The following is a 25,210-nucleotide window of genomic DNA, read 5'->3' on the forward strand; positions in this document are numbered from 1 at the left end:
GAGGCAGAAGAGTGGTGCAGCCTACCTTAGCACTCCGAGCACCAACAGTAAGAGCCCAAGATGAATCCAGAGGTTTACATGGTGGCAAAGCCTTCATGGAGATCAAGTGGGAACAGATAGACGTGTGGCAAGTCCACATCTAGCTGCTCCTGGTTCAAATGATCCCATGGTAAAGAAATGTTCACTGTGGAATTCATCTTCCCTGGGAGTAGACAGTCAAGGGGGAATATGGAAGCAATCAAGTCCAGAGGAGGTGAATTGTCTGTACCTGCTGGAACCTGGGGTGTGAAGGAGGACCTGATTCACTAATTCTGCAGGGGAGTCCAAATCAAAATCTTACTCTTGCCTGGGCCGATACTCCTTGTACCAGTGTGCTTCCTTAGTCAGGGCACCGCCCGAAAAGACTGCAGTGAGGACTGGCCTAAAGGGTAGACTCCTTGGGGTAGGTGCCACTTGATGCGTTCACTTCTTATGCCTCTTGTGCTACAAAGGATTGCGAAACTTTGAGTTTGCTCAACAACTTCAGCACATAGGATTCATTCACTTTTGCTTGCATTGGGATTTGTCGCTGGCTGATGGGACTACCTTCTCCTTCTCAACAGCTTCCTTTAATAGGTAGACTACAGCATGCCTGGGGAAGGCCGACATACTTCCAAGTACTGCATCATTTTCAAAAGATCACAATCATTTGCTCTTATCAATATATGCCCACACACACAGATATGCCCAGAAATATACCCACATGCACTCACATTATGACATGCAAGCACAGACAGAAGCTGTCGGGGGCCAGGCTCCACAGAGTAATCAAGACTAGTAACAGACAATGGTGGCAAGGGCACAAAAGGACATGGGCTCTCTAACAATGCTGCTCCCACTTTCGGTCTCGGTCATATCTCCTCATCTGCACTACACTGGAAGAGGCTTTCAGACTCAGCATATGTATCGAGACGATGTGCTGGGCTCTTGCCAATGTTTATCATTCAGAGGACTGACAAAGCTTAAAACTTTAGCATGATCTCATCTGTGACGTTCGAAAAGGCCCTTCGCAATCAGGTCTGGGAAAGGAAAGGCACTCCCCAAAGGCCAACCGTGCAACCTCTGAAATGGAAAAGGAGAGACCTCTCCCATTGTGTGAGATCTAATGAGAGGTAAAATCGGGCTCCGTGCTGGCAAGATACTAATAAAAAACCAGCACTGTGTATTTGTCAGCTCATTTTGCAACCTTCGTGCTTCACAAAATTCCCAGAAGAGACTTTTGACCCATAGTTTGTCTTCTTTCTTTATGCTCTTCAGGGACACACAGAAAGAGGCCAACCCAAACGCATGGAATATTTTTGAGACGTAACTTCGCCAAGAAATAGCTGGCTGTAGTCTGTTGGACACAAATACATGCATCCACTTTAAAACCGTGGCCAGTCGTCAGAAGCAACCAGAGAAAGAAAGGAGGAGGAAGAGAGTACTACATGGAGAGCAGTATTTTTATAATCACACTGGAAGACTTTCTACCACAAAGTCAACTTAAAGTTCTCAATAGAAAGATTTTTTTCGAAATTTGTTATTTATGCCATACCTGATTCCTCAAACAGCTATGAAACATGGATGCAAGTCTGTGATGAATAGTCGCTGCTCGATATTGGCAAAGGGGTTGTCGAGCTGATACAGTGTCAACATCGCAGTATTTCAATGACTTCTGCATGGCGTCACTGACCTCTCTCTCTACCTGTCGAGTAAAAAGCACATAACCAAGATCATGGGAATTTTTTTTAATAAAATTGAATAGCAATCTGAGATACACTATTATGCATTTAATTTGGACAAATATCACTAGGAATCGAGACTCCATGAAGAGAGCACTTTTTTCAAAACAATACACTCAATGTGATAAAGCTGAAGAATACTTTCAAGGATATTCCTTAATGGTGGTAGAAACTGAAAGAAATTCAGAGTGGTCCTCATTCTGTTAATTCAATGTTGGAAAACACTGTTGTCATTCACAATTCAAGATCACAAGGTTGTAGGAGTATGAAAGGGGACACAACAATTACAATATTTTATAATACCCGATGGAGGATCCCCATTCTTCGTCAGTGTGCACATAATACACTGCTGCACCTAGGATAGAGGAAAATGTAGGCCCAAGCGCTTGCTTCAAATTCTTTTGGGAATGAGACAGTATAGGACAATTAAACAGTATGGTTTATTACAGTTTAGCAGATGCAGGACATCAGCCAAAAAAGCACAGATATCCTGCTCACCCCATTTAGATTGTAAACATGTGTTTACATACTGCCTTTTAGCTGAACTCTTCAATGCGATTGAACCTGCTATCAAATCTGAATGTATGTATTGTGTTTTGTAAAGTGCCATTTGCCAAAAAGGCTTTCAGGAAGGGACATTTGACTAATGTCAGTTTCCTGGCATTACTGCTCTGCAAGTCAAGCAGAAATAAAATGCTACAAATCACAAGCATCTGGAACAAAATGCTGCTTTCCCTGACAACCACTTTTTATGGGCATGAACAAATTTCAAGTAGTAAATCACGCATTACTAGTTAAGTTAGTTTGAGAGTTCAAGCACAATTGTCTCCTGAATGCTTGCCATTTGAAACATTATTGTTGATGGGTAACTTGATAACTTATGCAGGAGAAATTAGGGGAAATGTGTAGCTGTATGTTCCCTTTTAGTTCTTAGTTATTTAGATAGCATATTGTACTAAAAATGTATGAAGAGAACAGTTTTTAGGTTGAAATATTCTTAATAAGCACAATAAACATAGGCAAAATAAAATACAACCAGTAAACAGACTGGTTCTTCACCTTGTCTCATCAACCTAGGTGATATACAGCAACCTTTAGAAGTTTGCCCAATTAATGTAAGAAAAGGAAAAAAAAAAAGATTGATGGTAAAGCAGCTGGGCTCTAGGGGCAAGACAAACATAAGAAGGACAAGCACAGCCATCCAATAAGAAGCAAAGAAGGCCTTAAAAGAAGCAAAGTGGCTGGTAGGTTCGAGAGTTGATCTCCCTGGTCCTAGATGCCTCCATCCAGGTGCAGTGCAAGGCTAAGGGTGTGGTGTGGTGGAGAGGAAGAATTTGCTTTTTAATTCCAGGCTCGAGACTACTTTAGATGTCTTGCTAGCCCTATCGAGAGAGAGAGGAGAAAGAGAAAGTGTGTGTGTGTCATAACTCACCTCCGTATAGTGTTGTCAACTTGCTACCAACACTATATTAACTATAACTCGGCCCTCTACCATGCTCAGTGTTCTCATTAATTGAGTCATTTGAGATGTCATGAGTGTTGTTATGCAATGGAGTTGGTGACATACAAACACGGTGAGGTGCAACATAATGTAAAACATACATATGAAAAAAGTACATTAAGACATACATTAAACATCTAAGAAATAAAAAATAAAAATTACTTACCTTATCCTGCAGCACGTCCTCGATGCACTCCAGTTCCTGGCTCCAGAACCCTGCCAGCGCAAGATTACATCACACAGCCAACTACTCATGCAATCCAGACACTGCTCTCATGCTGTTAAGCAGCATGAGTGAAGTGTCTGAACTGGCTGGAGCATGCTGCCTCAGCGCTCCAAAAGGCACTGGAGCCCTGTGTCTGTTCTACAACTCCGCTGTATCAGACAGCTGGGGTGGAGAAGTTTGAATTGCGCATGCCAGGCTGGTCGTAGTAAGATAGATGGCCAAACCTACATGCTCACTTTAAAACGAAGCGGCCACTCCTCATTCTTGCAGCAATGATGCACTGTCTCCGACCCCACACTCCGTTCGGCATAGAGTAAAATATACATTTATTACCATTTTATTTTTCACTTTCTGCAGCAGTGTTGGGGGGCCGACGCACCTCTGCTTCTATGGAGGAACTGCCGCTGGTGCTATGAATGCTATGATTTAATATGGTATTAGTGATGTAAGGTTATTAGGGCTTTACTTAGGGTTGGGCAGATGCTGATCTCTGTACCAGCCAAGCAGCAAGGAAACCTGCGAGTCTGAACTGCAACTTCAAGGAGTTCCAAAAAAGGGGGACCCATCTCAGAGGCCTAAAGCATTATTGGTCATCTCAGGGGTCAGAAGCTCAACCTACAAGTTCTGAGTAGGTCTGTGGAGGAAAGTAGATGATATCTTGAAGATGATGATGATGAAAATGTTTACAGACTCTGCATACTGAAGTGAGAAGCCAGATCTGATTTAGCAATTCAGTCAGAAGAGCTCAAAACAAGAGACTGCTATTTTAGAGAGAATGATAAGGTTACTTTCATGTCTTTAAAGTTGGAGACTGGAGTACAATCAGGTGGCGTGATACCACAAACATAATAGTAATAAAGAAGATATAAAAGATGTTCCTTGAAAAGAGGTCACCCCCATCCTCTGGCGAGAAACAGAGAGCATCAACTTTGTAAGAGTTTCCAGGTGGAAGGAGCAGCATCGTGGTTATATGATAGACCTGCACAAGTGATTGAAACTGATAATGGAGATTACATTCCTATGGCAGAAAACAGGGATTACATGAAGAAGGTGGTAGGACAGGTGGCAGCGAGGTACTAACGTTGAACAGACAAAACCACAGCTAAAAATATGCTTGGGCGAAATATAAAATTATGGTTCAAAGAAATGAGTAGAGGGTCACTTTGGATAGAAGATGGAATTATATGATGCAGTTCTTTGCCTCTTCCTCACCACCCTTATTACTCGTGGTCTAGGAGGCAGTGTATTAGTAACATAGGCTTAGAATAAAGGAGGATCAAAAAAGTTATGGAACAATAAAAACCTGTGCTTTACCTTTAAGACTAATATGCCTTTTTTAGCCATAGTTCTTTAGTGGCTAAAGAACTATATTGGTTCTTTAGCCACTGTATATCATATTGCTGGATTTAAATGTCCAATTATTGAACTGTTAATCATTCCAGATGCTTGGTGTGTGGATGTGGTATTTGTTTAGCGTGAACCTAGCCAAATGGCAGCGCTAGCAAAGCCATGTCACCACCCCTCTGTGTAGAGCTACCCAATGAGGGTTTTACCACTCTGTCGTGTGCGCCAGTACCAGTTTTGCTGTGATGGATGCGTGAGGGTTTACCCACCTCTGTAAGCTCCCAGGAGCGCACGGAAGGACACAAAAGCTCAGGCATCACAGGATATGCACACTTAGAACATACAACAAAATCCAGAGTCCTCCCCACAGCAATAACGCAATACATTACTTCCTGTTCATACAGTGAAACCAGATGTAACTACACATGTCCTCTAAAAAGGGATTTAATGTCTGAGAACACTGCTGGTCAATGAAGTTCATGGAATGATGGTCCCACAGAAGTCCTTTTCATGTACATCTCCAGACCCTTCACCTGAGGCTTCAAATGGATTCTCTTTGATGGCAATTATTATGCCGCTGCTTCATCTTGCACCAATCTCTGCTCAAAAGAGGAACTCTGCGGGGGGCGTGGCCTAGCGGGCGATGATGGCGGACGTGGCTTGATTGAGCTCCCGCCGGCCCAACAATAATCCGTGACATTTATCCTGGCCCCCGGACCTGTGAGGTGGCACACCGACCTATGCTGGTGGCGGAGGGTGTGGGGAACCCATCGGCGTCTTGATCTGAGCTCCTGCGCCGTCAGAAGCCGAGCAAGCTGCGGTAGCCCTTGGGGGCCTGGTCCTGGCGAGTGCAGCCGGGGCCTTGATTTTGGTGACGACTGGGGCGGGCGCCCCGTAGCGGACCCTTGTCTGTGATCCTTGGCGCCGTCTGGCGCAGCTGTGGTGCCGGAGTGGGAACCGGAGACCCGACTGTATTCGCCCCCCGCCTCCTGTGTGACCTGGTGGGACGTGGGACACGGGGAGACGGCGGTGGCCCGAGTGTAGGCCTGGAGACCGGGGCCTGGATTTTCGAGCTCCCCCGGTCGCGGGTGGACGGGCTCGGGACCGACCTGCACAGAGACCTGAGCGGCCTGCTTGCCGGCTGAGGGTGACGCCGACAGCCTGAGTGAGCCTCCTTCCCTGCGACCGGAGAAGGACTTCTGTGACCGGCTGTGGGCCCTGCTGGAGAGCCGTCTGGACCCCCTGGAGGGGCTGAGGGGCGGCGGCGGCCATACTGTGGTGCAAACCGTGAGTATGTGCGGCCCCAGTGGGGGTGGATGCTGGACCTGGTGATCGGAGGGGGATAGATACTGTGACACGCCGAGGATTCGCCCCCCCCCCCCCACCCCCCCGGCTGCATAGGAGCTCCTGGGTCCCGCTCTGCATTGCCCTCCGACAGCGTGTACCGGGGCCTAGGCCGGCCTGGTCGTCCAGGAGCGCCATTTGCCGAGGTGGTGGGCCCCTGGTGCCCGGGGCAGACACTTGGGAGAGAACCGCAGCGGGTCGACTGCGTGGTGGCACCTGGTGAGACTGCGGCGGCCCCCTGGCTGCGCTTGTGCGACTGTACTGAGGCCGGGGCACACCGGACTTTGGTGGGGATACCCCCTGTGGATTGCGGTACTCTGAGGCCCCGACGCCGTCTGACCTATCCTGCTGCTGTCTGAGAGGGGCTCTGCTGGCTGCTGGAGTCAGACCTGCACGACCATGACCAGGGGCGGTGGAGGGAGTGGGACCACCAAGCAGGGACCCATAGACAAATTTACCGGGCCGGGTGCCTCCGGGGGTGGCCAGGGTGCAGGACCCGACAATGCGGCGTTGATGGCGGCCATTACCCAATCGCGGGACATGCTAGACGCTAAAATAGGAGCGGTTGGGGCTGATGTCACTCTGCTGCGACAGGACCTTCGCAACGCTGTTGCCCGCATAGCGGAGACCGAAACTAGGATCACTGGAGTGGAGGGTGATGTGGGGACACTGAAACAGAAGGTGGCTGCCATGGAGAAAATCCAAAAGAGCCTGGCGCTCCGAGTAGAGGACGCAGAGGGGCGGGCGCGCAGAAACAACCTGCGCTTCATGGGCTTTCCAGAGGATTGCGAGAAGGGCCATATGGATAGCTTCTTGACACAATGGTTGGAGAGCTGGCTTCCCCCTGACACCCTGTCACGATGCTTCGTGATCGAACGCGCCCACAGAGCCCTGATGCCAAAACCACCGGTTGGAGAGCGTCCTCGTCCGGTCATAGCCCGGCTGTTGAACTACCACGACAGGGACGTCATCCTACGGGAAGCTAGGGTCAAAGAGACACTTCGGTTCGAAAGCCACAAAATTATGATCTTCCCGGACTACACTAGACTCGTACAGCAGCAGCGCCACTCCTTCATGGATGCGAAAGCCAAGTTGCGCGGCTTAAAGATACAATACTCCTTGCTCTACCCGGCCCGGCTGCGGGTCATCTTCCAGTCGAAAACTCACTTCTTCGATTCCCCAGAGGCGGTGTACCGATGGACGGATGAGACAGTACGGATCCAGCCACACATCCAGCCGGGCTTGGGGTCCGGCCCGTCGCGTGGGTCCTCGCCGGAGAGGGCGATCCCGCCGCCAAGGGCAAGCGTCCTAGGAAGTCCAGATCTCGGAGGCGGTCCCTCGCTCGCACCGGCCAGCAGGACGAGACCCTACCTGACACTGACCAGTCCGGAAGAGAAAATTGAACTCTTGCGCGTGCGAGTTCCTCCGGCTGTTGGGGACTACGAGGGGTCGCCTTGAAGATGGGTTGTGAACCCCTGATCACCTGTTCATTGACCACATGGTGCTGTGACGCCCCACGGATTTTGGGCAGGCCTGGCCTGGTTTGCCATACTTCAGCTGAACTGCTGCGGTGTCATAGACTGCTGTTGATGGGTGGAGGTGTTGCGGGTTCGGGGTGCTGACTCTGCCGGGCTGCCTAATCCCCACGTTTGGGGGTTGGCCCTGAGGAGATAGTTCATTGTTAGAGGGGATAGTTGGGATCCATTGGTATGGTTGGCCTTGGGCTCTCTGTTTTGGGCCTGAGGCTCCCCATGCCGCGACAGATGCTTCAAAGTTCTGTGGAGCGTAGGGGTGGGGGGTTGGTTCCAGGGGTTGGAGTGTTGGGGAAGGGGTGTTGGGGGGGGGGGCTGGGGGAGGGGGTTGGGGTGGCCGGGGGGGAGTGCACATGATTACTGAAGCCGTACCGTTCCTTGCAAGGAGTGTCTTGAATGGGTGCTGGGGTCCTTGGGGTCATTTCCACCTTGACTATGGCTGATCTAGCGTCTGTGGGACTCCCCCGGGAGTCAATGAGAGTATTAAGCTGGAACGTCAGGGGAATGCTGGACAAAATTAAGAGGGGAGCTGTCTTGCGTTGGGGCAAGCGGGAGGCTGCCGATGTCTTGTTGTTGCAAGAGACGCACATGATGGGCACGAAGGTGCTGAGCCTGCAGAGATTTGGTTACCAACAGGTGTTCCATGCTGGGTTCTCCAGAGGTTCGAGGGGGGTTGCCATTCTCGTTCACCGCAGACTGGCCTATACTCACGAGCGACAATGGCTGGACGCACAGGGCCGTTATGTCTTTATTAAGGGTATGATCGGTGCTGAACCGGTGGTGTTTGGAAGTGTGTATGCCCCCGCTGCAATGGGCTCTGGCTGAACGGCTGTTTGAGGTGTGGGCAGATATCCCGGATTCCCTGGCTGTGCTGGGCGGTGATCGGAACGACGTCATGGATGTTAGCATGGATCGTAAGCGACTGCAGGGTGCAGTGGCGGCAGTGGCCCCTACCAGACTGTATGCGGCTGTCGAGGGCCTGGGCTGGGTGGATGTCTGGAGACATATGCATGCTACAGTGAGAGAATATACTTATGTGTCGGCCGTGCATGGCTCCTTTTCTCGACTGGACTACGTCTTTATGCCAGGGGCCTTCCTTGATAGAGTGAGAGAAGTCAAGATTCTGCCGCGGGGACTGTCCGACCACTCTCCGGTTGCGCTACAGGTGGAGCTCCACAGGAAGCGTCAGCCGTTCCGATGGAGAATGTCCTCGTGGCACCTCCAACAAGCAGATTATGTTCGGCACATGCGCGGTGCGATCGCCCAGTACTGGCGGGAGAACTTGGTCGGGGGCGTCGATGCGGCGTCGGTCTGGGAGGCCATGAAGCCTACACTGCGGGGGGTGGATATAGCGTGGTGCGCGGCCGCCCGTCGGCGTCGTCGGGAGGCTATCGTTGCGGCGGCGGCGCAGGTCGAACTTCTGGAGCAGCGATGCTTGAGGGAGGGGGACGGGATTGCGGTCCGGTTGCTCCTACAGGCGCAGCAGACCTACGCATCCGTCTTGATGGACGAAGCACGGCAGGCGTGGCTGGCCACGCGGAGTAGGGTGTATCAGTGGGGTGATAAGTCCTGTACCATGCTACACAGGCTGTGTCAACTTGTCATGCAACCTATTACGCTACCGGGACTTACGGACGGGGGGGAGTCTATCACAGACCCAGCCGCGCTGGCGGCGAGTTTTGCTCGCTACTACGCTGACCTCTATGCGCCGCGGGATTGCCTCCCGGTGGATGCGATTGATAAATTTATAGCAGATCTGCCTCCCCGGGCTGTTTCTGAAGACACCAAGGCATCCCTTGACCTTCCCCTCTCGGCGGAGGAGCTGGGAGAGGCGTTGGGGCAGCTTAACCCCGGGAAGGCGCCCGGCCCGAGCGGCTTTCCGTGTGAATTTTATAAGAAGTTTCACCTTCAGCTAGGATCCCATTACAGGACGGCGCTGGAGTTGGCGAAGGAACGGGGTTGCATGCCAGCAGACTGGCGACACGCCGAGGTTGTGGTTTTTCAGAAGCCCGGCAGGCCCCCGGACCGACACGACTCGTATCGTCCCATTTCACTACTTAACTTTGAGGCTAAGCTGCTGGCGAAGGCTCTGGCTAACCGCCTCCTCCCGTACGTGGCCGACCTTGTGCACCCGGACCAGGCGGGCTTCATGCCCCACAGGGCGACCCGACAACATCCGGCGCGCACAGGCGGCTATCGACGCCGTGGGGTTCTCCGGGGAGCGGGCTGCCTTATTGCTCGCAGACATAGATCGAGCGTTTGACTCGGTCAGCTGGACCTACCTGTTCGCCCTCCTGCCGCGCCTTAACTTGGGCCCGGTATTTATCTCCTATATCAAACTATTATACACTGACTTAACCGCTTCTGTGCGGGTGTCCGGGGAGGTCTCGGAGAGATTCTCGATAGGTCGGGGGACCCGGCAGGGTTGCCCGCTATCCCCCTATCTCTTTGCGCTGGCCATGGAGCCCTTGGCTTCCTGGGTGCGCATTGATGCACAACTTCGTGGCTTTGTGTGGGACGGGGGACTCTCCGATAGAATTGCGCTCTATGCGGACGATGTCCTCTTCTTTCTTACAGACCTCGACCAGTCCGGCCCCCGTATACTGGAGATCATGCGCGTATTCGGCGAGGTGACGGGGCTCTTCCTCAATCCACGTAAGTCCACCCTTTGGGTACTGGGCGGGGGCTCCGGTGTCTGCCCATGGGCTTCGGCCCTGCGGGTGGCGGCGGGGGGCCTGCAGTACCTGGGCGTCTTCCTGTCCGAGTCCCCTGACATAGCGTGGGAGCGTAATGTTCTGCCAGTGTGGGAGAAGGTTCAGTCAGACATCAAGACATGGTCCCGAATGCCTCTCACGATCTTTGGCCGCTCCGCAATCTTTAAAATGGTTGCGCTCCCGCGCCTACTGTACCAGCTCCAGAACCACCCATACCAGATAGACCCACGGTGGTTCCGTCGGGTCAACTCAGTGCTGGGCCGCTTTCTGTGGGCCGGGGGCGCCGCTCGGGTGGCACTGCGGACATGCTTCTTGTCCACCTACTGTGGTGGATTGGCCACTACAGACCTCCTGTCGTACTATCACGCCTCCCACCTCTTAGTTCTTAACGAGTGGTGGTACGGCGATAGGGGGGACCCTGCGTATGCCCTCGAGCGCTCGCTGATGGGTGACAACACGCTCCATACGCTTCTATACTCAGCCAGGCTGCGGAAAGACTTGCCCCGGGTCACGCAGGTGGTCTTCGTGATATGGCGCCAGGCGCTGCGCCGTATGGGATGGTGGGGTACGTTGACGGCGGAGACCCCGTTGTGGGGGAACGGCCTCCTTCCCGCCCTGCCCTCGTTGCAGGGATTTGGGGGCTGGGACTCCATTGGAATCTCTTCCCTTGGACATGTGCTCACTGGTACTACGCTTAAGTCCTTTCAGGACCTTAGCTCGGAATTCCACATGCCTAACTCCCAATTCTTTAAATATCTGCAGTTCCGCCACGCGCTCGCTCCGAGCCTGGTCGGTCTCGAGCAGCTGCCGGAATTCAGCCCAATTGAGGCTAAACTCTTTATGGGAGACCTGGGAGACAAAAAAGTGTTCCAAATCTATCAAACCCTGGTTACCCACTGCGCCGCTTCTTTGCTCCCACTCAAGGACTCCTGGGAAAAAGATGTTGGTCCCCTGGATGAGGACGATTGGAGGGAGGCCTTGGAATCACCTCGTGGGGCGGCGATTGCAGTACGTCTCCGACTGATTCAATTTAAATACCTGCATAGGGCATATTATACCAGGGAGAGACTGCACAGAGCGGGTTTGATTGCATCCCCTGTGTGCCTGCGCTGTGGGACTGAGAGAGGTACGTTGTTACACACAGTGTGGTCGTGTGTTGGATTGACCCGGTTCTGGCACGGGGTTTGGAACTGTCTTTCGGAGGTGCTGGGATGGGATCTCCCCCGGTCTCCCCGGTTGGGGCTCTTACATGTGTTGGAGAATGTGGGCGGGAACATCTACAAGCGGCACCTTCTACTGCTGGGCCTAGTGGTGGCCAAGCGAGACCTGGCGAAGGCGTGGAAGAGTGACCGGGCTCCGCCTCTTGGGGCCTGGAAGGCAGGGCTTGACTATTATATGGGATTGGAACGACCTGTGTTTGAAGCCAGGGGGTGCCCACGGAAACACTTTAAAATCTGGAAACGGTGGTCAGACTACAGGGAGTTGCCCCTGGAGCCCCCGGCTGCCTCGGACGATGAATTGCTTACATTGGAGGACCTCCGGGCCTAGAGTGACACTCGATGATTGCTGTACTGTGATTAATTGTTGGAACTGTCGTGATCACGTGCATTGGGTTAGGGTGGGATAAGAGGTGGGTAACTGGGACATTGGGTAGTTGGGGTGGCGGGGGGTGGACGGGGGGGGGGGGGGTTTCTTCCATTTTCTATATCCTCTTCTCTTCTGCTTGATTAGACTGTACGTATATTGAAATATGCTTTGTCTCCTGACAGTATCTTCCTGTTTGTGGAAAACTGTGATTGACTCTCTGTCTAATGCATCAATAAAATCAGTTGTGAAAAAAAAAAAAGAGGAACTCTGCAGATTTATCCAGCAATCACAAGCTGGATGATTAATTGTCCCACTATCAACGCCTATTAAATTTACATTTAGGGATACTTCGTTGTAGTTATTCATTTATTAGTTATGTTCCTGGACTTATTCTGTCACTTGGAGGAGCTGGCAAGTTCATGTGCTGGTGGTGTGTATGGACTTCTTGTATTTCACTCCTAATTATCTCTGCATACACAATAACCAAGTGTGACTTTTTACATTGCTTAATTCCAAACCACCTGTGAGAAATAGCCACTGCCGAATTTTTCCTCCCCTTTTATTTCTGTATTCCGATCAGAAGCAGACAATTTCCGTTCCCTTGATTCCCTTCTCCGTGATGCAGGTATCAACAAGCTGTAATCAGCATTGGTGACAACATTATAAATGATTGCGGGCCCATGGTTCACCGGGCTGAAGTCTAGCATAAAAAAATGAAGACAACACTATCCACCTGGTTTAGGCGATTGCTTCCAAATACACACACTAGTTTCGCCATTTTTGATGTAGCCATTAACCCCTGTCATTCAAGTCAGGGATTACAAGTCTCAAGACTACATGGGTTCAAAAAGCGCTAAATTGAACTTGGCAGCACTATGCTAATCACCAGTTGGGGGTTAATTAAGCTGTTTGGTGTAAATATGGAGACAGAAATTTTAGTAAATGTTTCACCATAGGTTTTGGGAAAAGAGTTTCCAAGTCAGGTGTCTTCTTAGCAGAAAATTTTAGATCACAAGGAGCTAACACACAGCAAGAGTTAAGTCTCTATTTTAGCTCTAGCAACCTGGGACCTTATTTATGGTTTGGCGTATGACAAAAGATTCTTTCAAAATCAAACCGATATCCCGTCTGTTGTCTTGGAAGTGCCAGAGGCTATCATCCACTTGTAATACAGAGGACAGGATATCAATTTGTGATAGATTATTCCGTCCATCAAAATCTAAAAATAAACCTGGGTCGCTTTCAACCCCTCAATATGTATTGGTGTTTGACACATTTGCTGCCTGTGAAAAACATTTTCAATATATACCTGGGTGAAACAAAAGCGACTAAACGCCAGGCTTCCAGATTTGAAGAACTGGGACTGTGGTGGAACACTCCTGCCCTTGTGTTTTTTAGATGACGACCTGGCACTAGCACTAAGCTATACATTGTCCCTGATCAACTAATGCAGAATGTGTGAGTACTTTATCTGTTACACCCACATATGGAGCCTTGTAGACCATTTGCCACTGTAACTTCCTCACTTTTGCCAATGAGAGGGAAATGAGGGGCAAGGGAAGATTTAAAGAAATCCTCCATCCTAGGGGATCAAAAGTACTTCCCAATCAATCTATAATCGGGCACGGATAAGTATATAACATTGCAATTTTAAGCTTTCGTTGCTTGTCGACATATCTATCTTCACACTGATGGTATAGGCTCATTGACGCTTCCAGCACCATCTGTGGGAATGTTTTGAAGTTTTTGAAAACAAATCTATCCTTTGACGCTGTATTGCCCATGAAGTGAGTACTAACAAATGCCACAATAGGGTATATAGAGGATGGTGATGAAATGGTGTATTACGTTTGTTTGAGACATTACGGATGAGGTTCCCTTGCACCTCTAAAAATTAGGCCATAGTGTCAAGACATCAGTAATTACACTTCAGGACTACTTGGGAGACCCAGAGGACACCAAACCAAAACCAGCCACACACTTAAAGAGGAAATGACCTGAATTGGGCAATGGGGAATGCTGGGTCATGACAACCCATCCTGGTATGAAGGCAACTCACTATCATGGAGGACACAGGCTTATGCCAGAGAGACAGAATGGTCTGTCCCGTCCTGGTTACGACATATACAGTGACAAACTGCCTCCAGAAACTCGAGTCACTGCCAGCTACCCTTCCTCAACTCTTCAGAGAACTCTGAACGCGAAGCAGAGGAGTATGTTATGAGGCAAGAACTACCACAAATCATACGTATATGCTAGTTGTGTAACTGAGCCGTCACCTGATTTGCATGCTTTTCGAAAGAGTGTGAAACTGTTTTATTAAACATGAATAATTCTCTATATTGAACAAATATTACCTGTTCTTGAGCCTTCCTGGACAGCGGAGCATAATCTTGAAGTAAAGTTGCAAGAGTGAAATACGTTGTGGAAAGTTCCCAATTCACAGAATCCCAAACAGCTGGATGCGTCTCTCTTTCCCCTAAAGACTTCAGTGCCTTTAGATAGTAATCAATTGCCTGCATGATGTAATTAACGAGAAATCAAGTTGATTATCATTTTATACAATATCAGGAATTTCAAACATGTCCATGAGGACCTTGAAAATACACCTTCACCCCTACATGCATCACGTTTAAGGCATCACTATATGCACGAATGCCTCCGAAGGGACAGTTTTAGTAATTGTAATAGAGATGACAAACTCGAGGTTTAGTAAAAAGAGGAAAATAGTCCCCTCCCCCTTGAGAACTGGCCATTGAGACAATGTAGACTCAAGGATGTTAAGGTTTTCACTACACTTTGTGACTGTTAGAAGCAGAAAAACAAACCACAAACCTAAAGGATAAAGCGACTACCTTTACTGCACGCATCGATTTGAGGGTATTTAAAAGCCTCACTATAGCAACAACCTGGGGTTTAGCTCCTACATAGGGGGTGTTATCACATGCTGCTGATCTACCTTTACATTTTTTATTCTTATTAGGTTATTCATTTTTTTAACACAATAACGTTATTGATTTTCTTTTTTATATCCAGTGCATCCATTAAGAAACATTTAAACAGTCCATCTCTTTCGGTTCTGGTATTTACAGTATATGGTTGCATGTACCATGTAACCAGTAGTTGAACCGGTATGGTTATCATTGTATCAATCATATACATAGCACATTTCTGTAGTTGCACAAGCTGCAATGTTCAGATTGGCATTTAACTGGTAACAAATGCCCTTACCCCCTCCCCCACATTCTGACCAGTCTTATCCATGGTGTCACGTCCTAGGCTATCTTGTTCTATGCGCATAACCCTCGTGAACATGCAACCTGACTAGATCTACTTTGGATTGGATCCTTTGGCGCTATGGCTAGTCAATGTGTATCTACTGTGCATTCGGATTGTTAGGTAAGGGATGAGAGTCTATGGCTTTAAAGGCCTCTAAAATAACATCCAACTCCATTGAGATCTGGTTTTTATGCAGCCTTCGGGCCTCCTCGCGTCTTACAGCTGCGCATTCAGCTCCACCGCAGCGTACTACTTCACTGTGCCAAGTCTAGATTTCAGGGGTTTTTATTGATTTCCACCTCATGGTTATGGACTGCTTGGCTATAATGAGGGCAAGATCTAAAAACCGGAGTTGGACTTTCTGGGGGGCAGTGCGTTTGCGGAGGCCTAGCAGGCACTCCGCCATGGAGTCCGCAATGTGAAGATGTGTGGCTGCCTCTATGTCCTGTTGTACCTCACCCCAGTACCCTCTGAGGCGCAAGCTGGACCATAGCATGTGGGCTAAATCTGCTTCTTCCTACTTACACCGAGGGCAACAATGCTGTGTGTTTAGGAACATCCGCTGCAGGAGTCGTGGAGTAAGGCAGGCCCTATGGAGAACCATGTATTGTATAAATTAAAATTTTGCATTGTGGGTCACTTTTTTAGGGTGTTCTGAAAAGTCAGCCCACTCCTTGTCGGATACCCCCGGGCCTTTGTCGTTAGACCATTTAGCTCATAGGTCGGTGAGAGGTACCGTAGCATGTGCCCGGGTGCCGACATAGAACCATTTAATGAAGTGGCGTCCCTCACTCATGTAGTATAATGACCAAACTAATTTGTGTGTCGGGTGTTCCTTCCTCTGAGGGGCCCAGTGTTTCTTCATATATTGTAATATACCCGCGTGTATCAGGTATAAATGGTTTGGCACACCTGTGTCCCGTTCAAAATGTTCATGGTCTAGTAGAATTTTATTACTGAATAGTGCCCCGACCATGTCAACCCCTTCATTAGGTCAGGCCGAAATCCTGCGTCTCGGGAGCCTAAAGCTGAGTAGTGGGATCCCCAATAGCGGGATGTTATCAGCATAATAGCGCTGTCCGTAGTAAAGGCGTTGTATCTGGGGGAATTTTACTCTTTGGTAGTAGTAATGTGTGTAGGGTCCCCTGGCTGATATCTTGCATAGTGTATCCTATCTCCTGCAGATTGCGACCCCCTGTCCAGTAGGACAGCCATTGTAGTTGGCTCGCATAATAATATACTTTGAAATCTGGCACCCCCAATCCCCCTCTGACTGTCCCTAGCTGCATTTTCTTTAGACTCACCCTTTGTCGCCCAGTCCCCCAGATTAGGTCTAAGAGTATGGTGTCCAGAATTTGAAAGGTAGTAGGAGGAATTATTATTGGCTGATTGGTAAAGTAATATAAAAGTCGGGGGAGGATCACCATTTTAGACACTGCTACACGGCCCATTGCCGATATAGGCAACGCAGTCCAGAAGGCTACCTTAGATCGTATCGCCCCGATCGCTCTAGTAAGATTACCTTCAAGAATGTATGTGTGAGCTCTATAGATATGTATGCCTAGGTATTTAACGGTATGCTGTGCCACCAGTAGGGTATATGGTCCAAAGCTGCTCGCGTCTGCGTGGGTATTATCTCGGAAAAAGAAGGCATTCGATTTGGCCTCATTGATATCTAAGCCCGATATGCGCTAGAATCTGGAGAAAATACTAGGGATTGGCTCCAAAAAAACGGTTAGGTCATGTGCATATATAATGATGTCGTCCGCGTAGGATTATACCAGATGTGTAGGGGTGCCTAGCTGAATCCCAATTTGGTCCCCCTCCTGGCGCAACCTGAGCGCCAATGGCTCTAGCCCTAGCACAAATAGTAGTGGGGACAGAGGGCACCCTTGCCTTGTACCCCGACATACTGGATACTTACGAGATATATGGCCTCCAGTGCGGACTCTCGCAGTAGGGACTTCGTATAGTAATCGCATCCATTGGAGGTACTCAGAGGGGTAAGGCAAATTTCTCCATGGCCTTAAACATGGACTTCCATTTAAGGGTATCGAATGCCTGCCTCAGGCCAAACGCGATGCATACAGCATTTACATAACTCCCGGGGGTAGTTGCCATGCCGTGATGTAATCATCTAATGTTAAAGTATGTGCTGCGTGCTGCTATAAAACCACAGTGGTCCATGTGGAAACGCTTGTTTAAATAGGGAGAAGCCGGATTGCCAATATTTTACTTAATATTTTATATTCTGTTGCCAGTAGTGATAGTGGGCGATATCCCGTTAAATCCGCCGTGTCCCTCCCCGGTTTGGGAAGGGAGACTACTAGTGCTTGCATGGTAGTAGGGGGGAGGTGGCCTATCTCTAGTGACCTGCTATACAATTGTGTGAACCATTCATTTAACATTATTTGTTTAGAGAAGCTGAATATCCGGCAAATTAATTCAGCAATGTGAATTACGGGATTTAATTCACAGTTAAGCCTGTTTTCTGTCAAATAAGGGCACTGAAACGAATGGCAAGCAAACAGTATGAAGGCTTACTTATTTATACACACACACGTCAGACAAACTTAAAATGTGGATTTTTAGACTAATTTCATGATGAGTATAAAATAATATAACACGATTGAGCACAAACAAAAATTTTCTATTTAATGATATTTTATGAAGCCAACTTTCAGGGGAATCAACCTTATGTCACAGCTTAGATTTGTGTGAGCACAATAACCTGCTTTTTACCTTATTGTAATACAAGGTCTCCTCAGGGGATAATTCTCCTCTGCTGCAGTCATCTCCAACGGCGCAATGCGCCTGCGCACAAATTCGCATCAGTCTTCCTGTGTTGCACAATAAAAGGGCTGAATTTGTAGAATCCCCAATAGCCTCGAAGTTATCAATGCCTTTTTCAAAGAATGAAAAGCTTTTCTTCCACAGTTCTTGCTCCGCTCCGGATACACTTTTATTCACTAGAGCATAAAGGGAACATGTTTTTTAAATGTCAATCTGCTATATTTAAAATGAATACACCTACTTATGCTTTACTGACCAAACACAAGTGACCATAGAGGTTTAATGTGCCAAAAGGTATTCTGTAACCTACACTTTTTCATTTCATATAACAGTACACTTAAAAGAAAACTTCCATTGCATTAAAAAATCCCCTCCTAGAATGCATTCTTTTTTTTCTTAAAGTTCTACGGGAAGAGAAACTTACTGTAAAAGCCGCCTGCGAACAATGGCCACTACGTACAACTCAAAAGGCTGTCTTGCTGTCCTTTACTGAGGCTTGGCTGCAATAGCACAATGCAGTCACTGGCTAGAATGCAGCCACTTGGGCCAGCTAGGCAATTACAGCGTCAGGAGGGATCAGGGGATAAACCTAAGAAGAACATTTTACTGGTCCTCCCGCACCGCTTCAACAATTTGTAAATTAAGTATTTTTCTCTTTGGGCCGCAATCTCATTAAAAGAAGGAGGTATTAAACAAGCATGTCATTTCTGACCATACCAGCTGAGAGTAGCTGACACCCAGCCCAGAACTTGCCAAATCTAGGATGGCATGAGAATATGACTGGCCTTCCATTTAAAAGTTATTAGCTGCTGACTGTTATTTTGTATTTAAGTGAAAAACAAAATCACACATTTACTCCCAAGCCTCTCTGCTATATCCAGACAATTGTGCAGTAGCTGTGAATGTTCTTCTTGAATATGAACCAAGAATTGATCCGTTTTGCTAACGCTTTGTTTACAATAGGGTGAGTTTTTACATTCTTGTCAGGAGGCGTGGATTTTATTTTACTGTGTTCAGTAATTTTGTTGTTTCGTTAGCCACAACAGAGTTTCCGCATCACAAGGGGCTAACTTTCCATTTAAAGACGGTGGGCACAGACAAGCGTTTGGAATAATGAAACTCGTGTCAAAGAGGGTGAAGGAGAATTGGCTTCGCCCTTTAGTATACTGAAGGGTAGTGTCAGACCCGGAGGACCACAGAATAGACAGGAGCTACAACTGTGGTGGTCAATGCTGTCCTAGGGTCAAGTCTTACCATAACTTTGCAAACTAGGCCAAGAATAGCTTATCAGCACTTGACTCTCAGGGTAGCGAGACCGAGCAGTCAAAAGCTTTTTAGGGAGGTAGTGTGGGGAGCAGAGGCTTAAATATTCCAAGAACAGACACAATAAATTACTGTCCAGCCCAGTGCTTGTCTTTAAGTAAAAAGAAAGTATTTTAATATCACAGCAGAAAAGAATACCATACAATTAGAGGGGGCACAACTACACCCATTGCTTTCCAACACAACACAACCTCTAATGTGCCCTTTTCCCCAATCTAAGTTGTCCCCAATGTCTCAGATTACCTCCCTGAAATTTGAGTCTATGCAAAATTAGGCACAAGTGATAGTTCACCAAGCAGTTGTTCCATCAGTAACTTGTACGTCTGTTTCAACAACACTTAAGCTCTAACAGTCTTACCAATAAGGACAGCTCCATCCTGCAGGATTATCTTTGTGTGTTTGCCATACAATGTTTCAGTCTTTGGAGGCCTGGTCTCGCGTTAATTGCTCAGTGAAGATTTGACATGGCAGACACTGGATCGTGCATGTGTAAGCTTACAACATCGATGTCTTCTTTGGTTTTGGTATCAGTCTACCGCGGCAGCGGTCTCACTCCTCGAGTTTGTGGACTACTGCAGGGATCAACATAGAAGACTGTGGCATCAATCTACCGCAACAGCAGTTTCACTCCTCGAGTTTGTGGACCACTGCAGGGATCAACATAGAAGACTGTGGCATCAGTCTACCACGGCAGCGGTCTCACTCCTCGAGTTTGTGGACTACTGCAGGGATCAACATAGAAGACTGTGACATCAGTCTACCGCGGCAGCGGTCTCAATCCTCGAGTTTGTGGACTACTGCAGGGATCAACATAGAAGACTGTGGCATCAATATACCACAGCAGGGGACTCACTCCTCGAGTTTGTGGACCACTGCAGGGATCAACATAGAAGACTGTGGCATCAGTCTATCACGGCAGCAGTCTCACTCCTCAAGTTTGTGGAATACTGCAGGGATCAACATAGAAGACTGTGGCATCAACCTACCGCAGCAGCAGTTTCACTCCTCGAGTTTGTGGACTACTGCAGGGATCAGCATAGAAGACTGTGGCATCAACCTACCGCGGAAGCGGCCTCACTCCTCTAGTTTGTGGACCTCTGCAGGGATCAACATAAAAGACTGGATTGACGGGTGCTGGTCTTCAGCAGCTGTGGCCTCTGGGTTGTGGCAGTTCCCCATTTCAGTGGGGACAGCTACTCAGAGGTTACATCATATACCTGTAGCGGCAGCATCAGTCCTGCGGTACACTGCAGGGGTGCCTAATAGCACTTTGTTGTTTGTCCCAAAGTTTATTTATACTGTTCACAACTACAACTATGCTCTGGTAGACAAACAACCCCTCATGACTGTCAGGTCAGTCTCGGCTCCCTCTTGGCAGTCCGATTCTTCAGAGTTCTTCTCAGACTGGGATTGCGGCTGGGTTGCTCCCCTTGGACAGTCTTCTTTTCCTGCAGAGCAAGGAACTCTCCTTTCCTCTTCAAGCAGACAAACACGCTTCTAGGAGCTAGGCAGATCCACAGCTTCTCGCAGCAAGTTGTACATACTTCAGGTGATGTCCCATAAACTCTGGGAGACTGTCTGTCATGCATACACCAGCCCTGGTATCACAGCAGCTCTTTGAGTACTCTGCAGCGCACTCCCTTCTTTGGACTAGAAGAATTTGGAAATGGAACAAAGTGGGTTGGTGCGGGGTCCCACTTTCGTATTAAGTTTTCCAGAAAGTGGGTTGGATCCAATTTCTAAGGTTCTGGAACTGATTTGGGGTGGCTCCCTCTCAAATGTAATCTCTTTTCTGGCTGTAGCTAGCGATGATGCTGGCATAAAGAAAGCACGTCCACAACATGGGCACAACAAAGAGTGAAGAGTCTGCACCTGGCTGTCATTAGCCTTCCTGAACTAGCAATCAGAGACAGACAGGCCCTGCCTAGACATTTACGCCACCTTTAACAACAGAATCTGCAGACCCACCCCTCCTTACCCTTCCATTTAATCAGCAATTCCTTACTTATATAATTTCTGGGGGTTGCCCTGCCTCCATCCTCTCTAACACTTCAGTGTCTGGGTCTTCACCCTCCTACCACGGGAATCCAACCAATACACTACCACAACCTCGAGAAGATCTAGCCTCCATCTCATGCCATCAAGGGGAATCTAAAATGTATCTCAATGGTTCTAGCAAACATGCTCATATCACGCACACATTTCCACAGTGGGCTACACACTTAACATGCATGCTGTTAGTGCAAGGTTCTGGGTACTACACTGAAAAGGACCACACTTCTGTGTCACAAGAAAATGGTCTGTTCATGAGTATTAATTCAACAAAAATTGGTACACTATCACCACCATTTCAAGTCAACATCCCAGGTCATGGACACTATTTTCATAGGACTAAAGCAGGCATCCCTCTAGGTCACAGAACTAATTTTGGACCTTGGCTTCCCAGGGACAGGCGTAAGCCTCAGTGCATACACACAATTAGCATGTTAGTGGGATGTGTCGAAGTCAGGATACCAGTTGCAGATACAGTTGGGTCACACAGGGCAAAGGTGCATGCTGCTATACGAAACAGGTAACATTCTTGTTCCAAACATTAAAAGATTGGAAAGACCAGTGCTTAAGAATATTGTAGCTTCCTATTTAGGGTTGTTAGCTAATCCCGGGGGTAATCACTGTTCGTGTCATTATGAACATCCTCATCCAAAGGGATTTGAGAGTCTGGAAGACCTTTTCATGATGTTCTGGAGTAGCCAGGGGCTATACAGCAGTATCCGTTATGGATACTGTCCTTCCCAACTGATGCCACAACACTAGGATCAGAGAGGTGGGCCTGAGCAACAGGGACATTCCAGGCAGGTGTAGCTACCATGGACAAAGAAAAGTATGTATAGTTACCATCATCTTGTGCAGTCATGTACAAGATGCCCCAAAACATATCCACCATTCATATAATTCAGGGCAGCAGCATAACACGTACACTTAAGGTTGTCGGAATGCACCTTCAACACAGAGACACGTAGGCAATCTCCCTACAGAGATGCACAATAAAAAGTCTGTACCTCTAGTCTATGATTTTACTAGTCGTCACTATTGTGCTTGTTTTCATAGTAACCACTATTAATACTGTATGCACTAGGATAGGTTAATTTTAATAAATCCTAAAAATATATTCTAATTGTCTAGCGTTCTTGTGTGTGTGTCTAACCATGATGAAAGAGGGTTTGAGGTCCCCTAGCTATTCCTGTGAGTCTCACAGCACTCATTACTTAATATGCACCTGACTTACGTGCACCCGGTTCTCAGTCTCATGTTGGAATATTGGCTAAGGGCCTGCTTCCTAGTTCAGCGGTCCATGGGACCGCCAAACTCTTAGTTTGGGGGGGGGGGGGGGGGGGGGGGGAGGGGCATGGACTACTGCTACTGCCGGAATCCTTAATCCTCTGGTGGTGGCTCAGCGGTAGCAGTATGAGGAAAAGTAATATGCTGGCGGTGCCACGTCACCACCTAGCATATTACGAGTTTCCTCACAGCCCTCCTTTTTATGGTGGTGAGCCCACCATGAAAAGGGTTGCGGTGAGGAAACAAAGGGGGCCCTACATGGTTCCATGTTGCCCATGTACATGGGGGTGCATGCAGGGGGGCACATGTTGTCCCCCTGTATTTCTGCACTCCCTGATCTTGTACGGGCAGAAATACACAACATTGTGCATTTTTGTTTGTGCAAGAAGGGCTGCGGCGGTCCCACAGCAGTGCGTTTTGAAGGCTTTCCTATGAGCCTTTGAAAAGGCACTGCTGTGAGACCACCACCGCAGGGCTAAAACTCGTAATCAGGCAGGTGGTCTGACTACAGGTTTAGCGGTCTTGGCGCTGGACGTTGGCGTGGTGGCTTGCTTCAAGACCGCCAAACTCATAATCAGGCCCCTAGTTTTTCATGCCAGAGGGTGTGGAGAACCCTCTTTTGGGCAACGTATCAACAAGCAGTCATAGAAGACAACCTCTTGTAATGAGGTGCAGGTGGTGGATTCACAATTAACAGCATACTCATATTTTAAACCCAGAATAAGGGATATTATTGCCATATATCACTCTTTCATGCATCAGAAAGCAGTTTGGCAGGCTTTCGTTCTCATCTGGGAATTGCGAAAGCGTGCTTTAGATTGTACTGTCTTATTATGAAGTACCATGTGGCTTCCAGTAGCCTATTTTAACTAGTAAATTTAACCTCAGAGGTTTTTGATACCAAATCACTATATTTTCTACCATATTAGACTCGACTAGGATCTCATTGGTGCTATTAAACTACTTGAAACTATAGTTAACCTCTCTGGGACTGCAGGATGAAAATGTGGAAATATATGCGTTGTAAGTCTAACCCCATCCTCCAACACCCGGATCCAGGGCACATAGAACGTGGGCCAGTGCAAGAATCTTGAGTGTGTTCTATTTGAGGAAGACGTTCAGAGGGTAAAGATCTAATATCAGACAAGGTCCTCCATCCTTCTTCTGCACCAGAAAGTAACAGGAGTCGCAACCAGTCCAGATTTCTGATGCCGGACCGCTCTCTGTGGTCATGGAGGACTGACTAGTGTGTACCCTGAGGGCTTGGATGCTGACTATTAGATCCCGGAATACTACCTCGAAGGGGTTTGGAAGCCTGTTGTTATGGAGACAGGTTTTGGTGTTGCCTCGGTTAGCTGCTCCTCCTGAAGCATCAAACGGGGAAGTATTGTATGGGGAAACTGCAGCACACATGACGAAAGGTCGAGTGAGCACACAGTAGCCTTACTCTCCTAAAAGCGCTCCTGGGCCTCGTCTGCCTCATCTACGAAGAGATGGGTGCAACTGAATGGCATGTCCATGAGTGATGTTTGGACTACGCTGGATAAGCCCATGGATCTGATCCATCCGCAGTCCCTGTGTTTCACGCAAGTACCAACTACCTAAACCCAATCAGTAGTTAATATCCAGTGTCAACCTAATAATGTACTTTTCCGCATCTTGGCCATCTTGTATGATTTACTACAGACTCGAAGGTCATCGGAGACTGTGGGCCAAGATGATACTCACCATTTCCTGCAACATGTGCGAGTAACACCCCAGGGGGTTAACAGATCTGAGGGAGAGAATGGATGCGGAGAACCTTCCTTTCCCAAAGACCACTATGCATTTAGACTCTCTTTCTGGAGGCGCAGTCTGGAAGGAATTTGGGTTCAACCTACTTGTTGAAGCGTGTACCATGAGGGCCCCCCCCCATTTCCTGCAACATGTGGGAGTAACACCCCAGGGGGTTAACAGATCTGAGGGAGAGGCTGGATGCGGAGAACCTTCCTTTCCCAAAGACCACTATGCATTTAGACTCTCTTTCTGGAGGCGCAGTCTGGAAGGAATTTGGGTTCAACCTACTTGTTGAAGCTTGTACCATGAGGCCCCCCCCCCCCAGAGGTGGCCTATGTCTCCTAACAATCTGGCTATATACAGGAGGCAAGATCTTGGTGCTCTATAGGGTTGTCTGTGAGGGATTTGATAAAGGAGAGAGCAGCTCTGAGGAAGCCTGCCGCCTCCCAATCATCACTGCAAAGGAGACCTATTCCTCCATGGTGGGGTGCTGAGTTGAGGCCAGTGTCAGGAGATGTGTCCAGGCCACTGGCTTCCTGACGGTCCAAAAGTAAGTGTTTTCCTCATCACAGAGATGCAACTTAGTATCTTCACTATCGTAATCAAGTTTTTCTGGGTTTGAAAAATATTGAGGTAAGGGAAGCATGCTTTCAGAGTTTGACTGGAGTTGTGAAGGAGGTCGGCACAACCTC

At 48.3% G+C, this 25,210-nt stretch overlaps 1 protein-coding gene across 2 annotated transcripts in view; it reads right to left on the bottom strand.

Moving 5' to 3' along the window:
- The window catches only part of EDRF1 (erythroid differentiation regulatory factor 1), a 411,894-nt gene that overhangs the window by 48,012 nt on the left and 338,672 nt on the right, over positions 1–25,210 (bottom strand). For both annotated transcript variants that reach the window (XM_078643521.1, XM_078643520.1), the window contains 3 exons: positions 18,030–18,256; positions 14,366–14,524; positions 1,574–1,723 (listed from right to left, as the gene is read on the bottom strand). In XM_078643521.1, coding sequence (XP_078499647.1) covers positions 1,574–1,723; positions 14,366–14,524; positions 18,030–18,256 — 536 coding nt within the window. The remainder of the gene's footprint in view (positions 1–1,573; positions 1,724–14,365; positions 14,525–18,029; positions 18,257–25,210) is intronic.

Source organism: Lissotriton helveticus, chromosome 5_1 (genome assembly GCF_964261635.1).
Source record: "Lissotriton helveticus chromosome 5_1, aLisHel1.1, whole genome shotgun sequence".
Taxonomy (NCBI): domain Eukaryota; kingdom Metazoa; phylum Chordata; class Amphibia; order Caudata; family Salamandridae; genus Lissotriton; species Lissotriton helveticus.